The 11,248-nt window shown below is 38.1% G+C and overlaps 1 protein-coding gene across 1 annotated transcript in view; it reads left to right on the plus strand.

The window, feature by feature from the left end:
- ZFAND3 (zinc finger AN1-type containing 3) overlaps nt 1-11,248 on the plus strand; it is a 160,715-nt gene that overhangs the window by 78,069 nt on the left and 71,398 nt on the right. The window contains exon 2 of the mRNA XM_007458309.1: nt 4,929-5,111. Coding sequence (XP_007458371.1) covers nt 4,929-5,111 — 183 coding nt within the window. The remainder of the gene's footprint in view (nt 1-4,928; nt 5,112-11,248) is intronic.

Raw genomic sequence — 11,248 nt, forward strand, 5'->3', positions numbered from 1 at the left:
CTCCCGTTGCGGAGCACAGGCTCCGGACGCGCAGGCTCAACGGCCATGGCTCACGGGCCCAGCCACTCTGCGGCATGTGGGATCTTCCCGGACCGGGGCACGAACCCGTGTCCCCTGCATCGGCAGGCGGACTCTCAACCACTGCGCCACCAGGGAAGCCCACCAAGGAGGGTTTTTTAAAAATAATTTTCAAAGAAAGAAAGTTTAATGAAGTCCTTTCCAAATCACTTTTGGGTATTCTTTGCCTTGAAGAAATCATCAAAAAGACATAGTATGGTCATAATCTGGAAGCTGGGTGGGAGTTTAAGTGAGTTAAGTATCTTGCCAAGTCTGTGTAATACATCTGAGAGATCAGCTATTGAGATATGTATATACACACACATAGATACACACACACACACACATATATACACAACACACATACACACACACATATATATGAGTTTTGAGTAATGACTAGATAAGTTACAGTCCCACTGAGGCTGCCTAGGTGAATGAGCTTGTCGGCAGAGCAGGGCCGTGTGCGTTCTTGGTGCTCCCAGTCATTTGAGGTATACTTTGTAGTAAGAAGATTGACCTGTGAGAAAAAAGTATGTCTAGTGAGTATGTTTGTAACCAGCCCCAGGGACTTCTTCACTGGCCATTTTGGCTCAGCTGGTACCATTAGATCAGTTTTTCTAGCTTGTGGAACCATCTCATTTCTGGATACCGCAGGTTTCAGGAATACCTTTGTCGAGAAATTATTTTTTCTCTTAGTTGATAGTAAGGTAAGCTGCCAAGATCTTGGCTTCTGTTCACTTTTCAACATCAGTCCCTTTAAAGTTCAAAGGTTTTTACTTAGGTTTTACAAATAGCAGATTATTTTGGAAAAATTCTATTCAAGACCAAGTTTATACCTTTGTGTATACCATAAACTCTTAACAATTTACAAAAATAGATAATTTTTCCTAATCTTTTTTCTTAAAGAGATGGATAAGCTTGGAGAGCTCTAGTTTTTCCATTTATATGAGAACTGTAAAACAACAAGTGAACAAGTCTTTTCTGTGTCTGGATCAAATGGAGTGACTATTTCTGTTCCTTTCCTGCACTGCTTTCCAGAGTAGAGTTAACAAGAGGCAGTCTCTGCCTGTTTTGTTGTTTACTTTTTTACATGGGACATAAATCTGCTCCCCTTTGTCCTTGGAGTAGACTCCTGGGATTTTTTTTCCTTCTGTTTCTTTTGGTGAGTAGTCAGAAGTTGGATGCTGAATGATTCAGAAAGAAAGGAACAAGAGAGTAAGAACTATAATGCAAACATCAGGGCTAAAAGGAAGAGATAGTTCTTTCTTTAAACCAGGAAAATACCTTTTCTCTTTAATGACTATCATTTTTTGAGTACCCATGCACAGATACTTTATGTACATTATCTTGTTTAATCCACACTATCCTGAGAGGTAGAAATAACTCCCTCCCTTCGTTTTACGGACAGGGCCACAAAAGAGTAAACAGTTTGCTTTTAGCCATATGCCCAGTAAGTAGCCAAGTCAGAATTTGAATCCAGGTCCAACTTTAAAGCTCTCTGTATCTTACAAGCTGCTAATTTTGGCCTAAGAGTTAGAAAACTCTTAAAATTAACTGTGAATTTCTGGTGGGTTGCATTAACTTTCTTGGCTCTTGCTTTCTTCATCTGTAAACTGAGAGGATTGAGCTAGATCTTTAAAGTTAATTCTGGTTGTAAAATTCTGTTATTTCTGCTTTCTTTATTGAATTGAAATGGAGAATGTGTAAAGTTTCTACTTAAGTTCTCTTGTTTGCAGCCAGTTTGGTTTGTAATCTTTACTTTTAGCCTGATGATTTTTTCACACCATCGTCCAGTGAAGGTGCAGAAGAAGGCATTATGACAGCTGCAGCTTCACAAAAGAAAACTTAAAGAAAAGTACATGAACATCAAGCAAGGAACATGGCAAACATGGGCTGGAGATTGTGTAGGTGGGACCTGGTAATTGTCTTTAGACACCAGTATCATTTAACTTCAAAGGCTTATTGTGCCTCAGTGAGTGATTCTATGTGTTTGTCTGTCTCGAGTTCTCTTATTGACATAGGAGAACTAATGATATGATGTAAAAAAGAAGCATCTTTTGCAATATTTTTATTCCACTTATACAGTACTTTTTTCTCTGAGGGTGCTGTACAAATAAAATATTGAGATAATAAGCCATTTTGAAATGTCAAAACACTGAAGAATAAGAAAGTGGCTAGGAGAAATAAATACACAGAAGCAGTAGAGGCTTTAGATCACTGATGGGCATGCACAGCAGGTTAGCAATTCTTTGGCTAAATCCATTGCATTCACCGTTGGTGCTGTAAATGGCTGGGGGCTTGACATGGAGGCCTTTTCCTTGGGCCAGTCTAATGCACACCATTCTACATCCTGTGGTTGAGGTTGAAGACCATGAGTTTTCGTGTCAGATGGATCTGTATTTAAATCCTGATCCTGCTACTTACTCGCTATTAATTTGGAACAAATTACCTAAATTTTCTGAGCCTCAGTTTCTTCATCAGTAAAGTGGTGGTAATTATAACTCCCTTGTTAGGGTTGTTCAGAGGATTAAAGTAAATGAGTTAAATACATAAAACATTTAGTTCAGTGCCTGGCACATAGTAAATGCAACATAAATGCTAGCTAGCTGTTATGTTCAGAATATGTCAGAATAGTGATTCTGATGAGGTTGTAGAGCATAATAGCAACAGCTTCTTTGGTTCAAAAGATAAGGCAGGGCTTCCCTGGTGGCGCAGTGCTTGAGAGTCCGCCTGCCGATGCAGGAGACGCGGGTTCGTGTCCCGTTTCGGGAGGATCCCACGTGCCGCGGAGCGGCTGGGCCCGTGAGCCGTGGCCGCTGGGCCTGCGCGTCCGGAGCCTGTGCTCCGCAAATGGGAGAGGCCACAACAGTGAGAGGCCCGCATAACGCAAGGAAAAAAAAAAAAAAAAAGATAAGGCAAAATGGAGTTGTCAGGATCTTCTGTTCCTTTTCTGAATTGATGCAGTGAAGTATAATCTGTACTTCATAAACTAGTATAAGATTTTTTAAAATGAAACATACAGAGACTAAACATAGTAATTTAAACAGTCATACACTGACCACTAGCTTTAAGAAATAAAAAAAAATTACAGATAGAATTGAAGATCCTGGTTCCTCCCACCCCCAGATAGCTATTATCCTAAATTTGGTGTATCATTTCCACATGTTTTTATATTGTAATTATGTACCAATAAACAATATATGGTATTTTTACATATTTTAAATTTTTATATAAATATTATTAGATATATATCTTTCTGTAGCTTGCTTTTCTCAACATTGTTTTTGAGATTTTTCTGTTGTACTTATAGCTCTATTCATTTATTTTAACTGCCATAGAGTATTTCATCATATAAATGAATATATCACTTTATTCTCTGTCAATGGACATTGTCTATAATTTTGAATATCTCTGCATAGCTCTCACTTCACACCCCCCAAATCTCAGACATAACCACCCTCCTGAATTGTGTTAATTTTTTTAGTGTTTATAGATACATATTCCTAAACAATATATTATTTAAAGTTTTGCCTGTTTTTAAGGTTTGTGCAATACAGTCTTACTATGTTATTTAGTGACTTACTTTTTTGTTCAACATTATAATTTTGAGATTTATTCATGTTGATGTGTGTGGCAATAGTTATTTTCACTGTGTACATTATTTGAATATAATATAATTTATGGTCCTTTAGGTCTGACTTTTTACTATTACAAACAGTATGTAATCAACATACTTGTACCTGTGTGTTGAATTTCCGTCAGGCATATACCTAGTAATAAAATGACTGGGGTATAGGTAATGTATGTGCATCTTTATCTTTAATGGATATTGATAAGTAGTAATTACATTATCATTTAATTATACATATTTTCTAATTTCTGATTTGATCCATGAGTTTAAAGTGTGTTTTAGAAACTTCCAAATATATAGGATTTTTTTTTTGTACCAATTTTTAACTTAATTGCTCTGTGGTCAATTAATAATGCCTGTATCTTACAATTCTTTGGTATCTGTTGAGACTTTTGCTTTATAACCTAATGTGTGGTCACGGTTTATCCAGGTTTTAGGTAGTTTTTATAAATATTCCAAATGTGTTTGAAAATAATTCATTATCTAATTGTCAGTTTCCCATAGATACAATCATTTTTGCTTTACATATTTTGAGGCTTTGTTATTAGGTGCATACAGATTAAGAATTGTTTTATATTTCTGGTAATTTTTTTCACTATTATGTAATGATCCTCTTTATCTCTAACAATGCTTTTGCCTTAAAGTCTACATTTCCTAACAGTACTATAGCTATTACTGGCTTTTTAATCATTTGTATTTGCTGGTATTTTGTTTATATACTTTGAAAGTTTTCTCTCGTGTTAATGTTTTTAGTATGTCTCTTGGAAACTACATAAAACAGGACTTTGTTTATTCAGTCTGAATTTTCTATCTTTTAACTGCTAAGTTTAGTCTGTTTACATTTATTACCACTACTGATATATCTGTACTTACTTCTACCACATATTATGTGTTTTGTATTTACCCTTTTTTCCTCTGCTGTTTTTTTCCTTTTTATCTGTCCTTTATTGGTTTGAACAACTTTTCTTTGTTTTATCCTTGATTACCCCTACCCTAAAATTTTAACATGTATTTGGCTTTGCAGAGTCTTACATTAAAATCAGTATGTCTACCACTCATCTTGGAAATCTTTAACTCACCCTCTACCAATCTTCTATGTTTTTGACCAGTATTTTACTTCAGTTCTTTTTATCACCCAAATTAGTTTTAATTTTTATACTAACTTGCATTATTTTCTAATACCCAAGGCAATTGTGAACTCCTTATTTAAACTGGTTTTCTCACACTTTCTCTTCAGATTTTCAAAAGAAACAACCAGACGATGATTCCACTCCAAGTACAAGTAACAGCCAATCAGATTTGTTTTCTGAAGAGACCACCAGTGACAACAGCAATACCTCGATAACCACGCCAACTCTTAGTCCCAGCCAGCAGCCGCTTCCGACAGAACTGAATGTAACTTCACCAAGTAAAGAGGAGTGTAAGTCTCAGATCCTGTGAAGTGGTAGAGAAAGCAGCCTAAGAATCATATCATAAGTTTCTTAGTAATGCCTCTTCCAGAAAAATTGATAGCAGCTCTTTCAATTCAAGATTAAGTGTTTAACATATAGGCCCCAAGTCAGCAAGGTAGAGAGTAAGTTTCAGCCTTCCATTGACCTTAAGGTTGTTTTGTGTGTGTGTGTGTGTGTGTGTGTGTGTGTGTGTGTGTGTGTGTGTGTGTGTGTGTGTGTGTTTTAAATTTATTTTATTTATTATTTTTGGCTATGTTGGGTCTTCATTGCTGTGCGCGGGCTTTCTCTAGTTGTGAACGGGGGCTACTCTTTGTTGCGGTGCGCAGGCTTCTCACTGCAGTGGCTTCTCTTGTTGTGGAGCACGGGCTCTAGGCGTGCGGGCTTCAGTAGTTGTGGCACTCAGGCTCAGTAGTTGTGGCTTGCGGGCTCTAGAGTGCAAGCTCAGTAGTTGTGGTGCACAGGCTTAGCTGCTCCACGGCACGTGGGATATTCCTGGACCAGGGCTCGAACCCGTGTCCCCTGCATTGGCAGGCAGATTCTTAACCACTGTGCCACCAGGGAAGCCCGCTTAAAGTTTTCTTAAAGGATTGCCTTTTATGTTAACTGTCAGGGTACACGAGGTTTTGAACCAGTTTAGGGCAGTTGTTCTCAGCCCTGGCTGTAAATTAGAATCCACTGGGGATTTTTAGAACAATTTTAATCTTCAGCACCATTCTCTGAATCTGTAATTTAATTGGTCTGGAGTGAGGCTCAGTGATATGTTCTTTTTAATTCTTCAGAGAATTCAAATATGCAGCAAGAATTGAGGACCACTGGTCTAGGGAACTTAACCTGATTTAGGAGCCTTTGATTGAAGCCTTGCCTCTGTCACTAAGTGGGCCTCAAGTGTTTCTAGGCAGTTAACAAGATAACACTATATACTTCATAGAACATAGGATATTTGAAGGGAGGAGGAAGTAGTTTCTTTTACTCTTCTGTAAGTTCTCAGTGACAGAATACTATTATCATATATGTGATATGGAAGTCCATTGTCCACTTAAGCTTTATAATGCTGTAACCATTTCCTTTAGGGCACAACTGTAACTGGCAGGGTTTGTTGAAAATTGTAGTGATGTTATGACATAGCAGCTTTTTACCTTTTAAAAGCTTTACTTAACAGGTTGAAATCTGGTGTTTCAAATTTAATGAATATCTAGAAATCCTTGGAATATGGTAGGTTAGAATGTTCTATCTACTAACTTTGGAAAGATTATCAGAGAACAAATGTTTATCTAAACCCCTATCATAAACCACTGTACTAGGTAATGTTGAGAATATAAAGGTTAAAAAAGGCCATAGTCCCTGTCCTCAAAGAATTTACTGTTTAGCAGTGGAAATTAAATATATTTCTTATATCAGTAGTTCTCAACCAGGAGTGAGTTTGCCCCTCCCCCTCCCCCCAATGCTGTAAACATCTGACACTGTATCGGACAGCCCTCCACAGCAAGGAATTATCCAGCCTGACAGGTTAGTAATGCCAGGGTTGAGAAACCCTGATACATGGTTGTATGCACCTATTTTAATGGTCTTTCTTACGTATTGAAGACATCGACTGTTGAAGAAGGGTGTTGGTTTACTGGAGAAGGTGCTGTTGAAGATAGACACAATATGGAGGAAAGCTGCATGGAGTTCTGCAATGGCAAGTGACTCCTTTAGGGCCATTTATGGAGGACAAGGCTGGGCAGGTAGATTGTGGCCGTGCCATTGAGACTTGAATGCTCAGCGAAGATATTTGGCCGTTAGACAGTAGTCATGTTTTTGTGCAAAGGAAGTAATATTACTACAGTTATTTTGCAGAAGTAGCATGGCAGTATTGAAAATGGGAAGGATTGTACTAGATAACATTGCACAGAGAAAAATTTTAAATTATTGTAACCTATTGAATAGAGGCCTAGGCAAAGGTGTTGAAATTATGTAAGAGGAGAAAAAAAGATGAAAATGGTAGTGATAATGTTAAGGCAGTAGGTTTTGTTTTGTTTTTAAAAATCTGTTGAGGGTTGTGTACTTTTTTTTTTTTTTTTTTTTGGGGTACGCGGGCCTCTCACTGTTGTGGCCTTTCCCGTTGCGGAGCACAGGCTCCGGATTTTTTTTTTTTTTTTTGGTGGTACGCGGTCCTCTCACTGTTGTGGCCTCTCCCGTTGCGGAGCACAGGCTCCGGACGCGCAGGCTCAGCGGCCATGGCTCACGGGCCTACCCGCTCTGCGGCATGTGGGATCTTCCCGGACCGGGACACGAACCCGTGACCCCTGCATTGGCAGGCGGACTCTCAACCACTGTGCCACCAGGGAAGCCTGAGGGTTGTGTACTTCTTGAGAGGCTGATGAAAGCTCTGACCCCTTGTCTCAGAAAAATACACACCAACCATTTATACTCAATTTTGAATAAAATTTTTCTAAATCTCACTATGGCCTTTGGTTAAGAACTCCTTGTCTAAGGGAAAGGTTGGAGCTGATCAGAATCTCATCTTATGGAATGGCATCTGACTGGATTCACACACACCAGGATCAGGCCAGGATCAAAACAACTTGAGCAGCCCAAGTGTTCTGAGATAACAACAGCTACCTTTAATTGAGCACTTTATGTGCAAGATACTATTCTATATGTTTTGCATATTTTTTCTTTTACTCCTCATGACAACTCATTGAGGTGTAAATACTCAGTTTCCCCATTGTATAGAAGGAAACAGGCACAAAGAGATCAAGTAATTTGCCTGTGGTAGCAAACTAGTAACCAGAATAGCATTCAAATTCAGGCATTTGGCTTTAGAACTCATGCTTTTAATTAGTTAATTCACAATGTGAAATATAACTGCCACAGAGAATACAAGTATTCATGTTGGTAAGATCAACACTTTTTCTGTGAAATTAAGGTATGTGGAAACGCACATGGTAACCAAAAGTTACTTGATTAATTCATCATGAAATACCCTTATAACAGGGATTGAAAATAAAAACACTATATCCATATGACTGTATGACTAAAATATTTTCTCTGGAGTCAGATCTTTATGGGAAGCAGACCCATAACAAGGATTCACATAGCAAATGGCAGAGTGTGGACTCAGAACAAGTGGAGTTAGAGGAAGTGAAAGTTTGAGTCACGCTGATTGTCAGGTGCACTCTGAGGACATATAGGGAAGGTCTTACGTTCAGTACAAGATTCCATCTTTATGCCCTTTTTCCCTCCTCTGCTTGGGATTAGACCTACCCTGAGCTCTGGAGCCCCTAGGACACAGCACTTCCTGTGTTTCCATAACTTGCCACTCTAGGCTGCTGTAGACTGCCACATTTTTCCTTTCGATATATACGTAAATACCTTCAATCTGATTAAGGATGTGTAGTTCTACCAGTTTCAGATCCATTCCCTCTTTCTGGTGACATCACTGCTTTAAACCATTGTGTGTTTAACTCTTCAAGTGAAACTCTCAAGAGTCTAATCTCATTTCCGAATTCTTCTGGAGCTCATTATTGTAAACCTTGGATTTTCATAGATCTGGAGAGAGGAGGAGATTTGCTAATATGAGGTTTAATGATGACTTAAGTGTTCAACTGGGCAGTTTGAGTTGGAGCTCAGGAGAAAGAAGTCAAGGTTGGCTTCATCCACATGCAGGTGATAAGTGAGATTGCCAAAGGTGAGAAGAAAGAAAAGCAGTGAGAATAGAACCTAGAGGGGAACCAAAACAGAAGAGGCAACTGAAGTCAGAGAGGAGGCAAATGATAGTGGGCAAGGTCACAAAAGGCAAGGAACAAATTTCAACGTATGGTGTAGGCTTTATTAATAATAATGAAAATATTCACTCATATTTATAAAGTGTTTGGCTATCTTCTAAGCTCTTTACACATACTAACATTTAATTCTCAATACTACTAATAATAATGAAATATTAATAATGAAATAATAATTAATATTATTAATAATGAAAATATTCACTCATATTTATGAAGTGTTTGGCTATCTTCTAAGCCCTCTTCTAAGCCCTTTACACATACTAACATTTAATTCTCACAGTGCCCTATAAGGTAGGTGCTTTTATTATCCCTGTTTTTACAAATGAGGAAGTTGAAGCATAGAGTGGTTCAGTAACTTCTACCCAAAATTCAGAGCTCTTGCTGCCCAGTGTAGCTCATGCTCTAACCCACTGATTTGGCTCCAGAGCCTGTGCTTTCAACCACTATAGTATATTGCCTCAACATTGTGAAAATGCTTCAGGAAACTGTAAGCTGACAAGAAAAATTTGGATTTGGTGATCATGTGATTAATTCTCTAAATAAACTAATAAACTGTTTCAGTGGTTTGTATATTCATTTAGCAGTCTTTGTTAAATGGCACTAGGTTAAGTGCTGGGTACAGAAATGAATAAGATTAGGTCTCTATCCACAAGGAGGTCACCTTTTCAGATGCATACGTCTCTCCTTGAGTTTCTGGTTTGTTCTCCCTAACAGGTGCATGAGAATTTTAGGGTGAAAGGGAGGCAGTAGCAGGAATAGTGGTTAATAAGCATGTCATTTGCAAAAGCTTTCTCAGGCGAGTTTTGCCATCTCGCCTAGGTTGAAAACTATGCTAGAGTGAGGAGATATGTGCCTGGTTTGTGGATGCGGGGGGTATAGGGATAAGAAAAGTAAGGAAGGTTTGTTAAAGCTGTCAGGGCAGATGCATTGTAAGTCAACAGGAGGTAATTAAAATGATTGCCAAGTAGCGGTGAAGACCCAGGTGAGAGTAGAGGGCCTGACCCATTGACACCTTGTACATTTCTTCAACTGTGACCTACCTAGGAGAAGAAAGGTGGAGGAAGAGGCAGCAGGAGATTACTTATATTAATCTTTTAGTATCCTCAAGAGACCAGAATTTCATCTGTTGGTCCTTAGCTTCCCCTAGAGAGTTATGGAGAAGTAAGGTGTAGGAGTTGCTGGGAAATGGGTTTGGGATTCCAAATCCAAGTACTACATAATCTGTAAATTCTGTAGTAGTTATGGATCCATTGTTATTGTAGAACTGGAAGTGCTGAGTCTTCTTTGGGGCTTGTGAAAGGTTTTACTTTTCTTCCTAATAAGCAATACTCATTCTCTTGATTACATCTGCTTTCTGCTTCTCGAAGTTAAATGAATATAAGAACAGAAAGGTGGTGAGAGTCTGGGTACATTAATGCTGTTTTGAAAAGACTGCAGATAAGAGTAAGAACTATTGACAAGAATGTGTAAAGCAGAGAACAGGACAGATTTTTATACAAAAGAATTTCTTAAAACACCTTGACTGGAGGTCAGTAAAACAGGTGTCCAAAAGCTCAAAGTGATATTTCTTTGTCTAAACACACGTGTCTCTTCCTGTCCCATCTTATGTGTGTCGGCAGAAGAGTCCATGGAACTTTAGCCATTAGAAGCATTTTCAAAAAGCAGTTGTAAACAAAATTCTAATAGTGACCAAAGGACTTGTTGTAACATTTAAATGCTATAAAAATGGTAACAGCTATCACCAGAGTACTTACTAAGTACCAGGCACTGTTCCAAATTTTTATTTGTATTAACCTACCTCATATTCATAATACCCTGTAAAGTGGGTGGTATTACTGTATCTGTTTTTCAGATGTGAAAATGGAGGCACAGGATGATTCTGTATCTTGCCCAACATCACAGAGCAAGCAGCCTGGCTTTCCAGCACCACCCCATTGCTGCCTATCTCTGTAGTGATTTGTAGTGTAAAGGCCGTTGCTTGCAAATAAACTACAGAGGAAGGAATGTTGTGCAAACACTTAAAAAGAACAAAATAACATATACTACCAATTTATTGTTCTTTCAATTTCCAGGTTTTTCATAGAGGAGATAAATTGTGGTTTATTTTGTTTCTTTTTTTTTTTTTTCTCCCACATCTTTATTGGAGTATAATTGCTTTACAATGTTGTGTTTGTTTCTGCCTTACAACAAATTGAATCAGCTACTGTACTTTGTTTCTTTTTCTTTTTTTTTTTTAAAAGATATCAGTGACCCCAAACAGGCATAGAACACTTTCCTAGAAGCTTCAAATCTAGTCTAGGAGACATTCATCTTTTTTTTTTTTTTTTTTTTATAAATTT

This window comes from Lipotes vexillifer, unplaced genomic scaffold (genome assembly GCF_000442215.2).
Source record: "Lipotes vexillifer unplaced genomic scaffold, Lipotes_vexillifer_v1.1 scaffold4, whole genome shotgun sequence".
Lineage (NCBI taxonomy): Eukaryota > Metazoa > Chordata > Mammalia > Artiodactyla > Lipotidae > Lipotes > Lipotes vexillifer.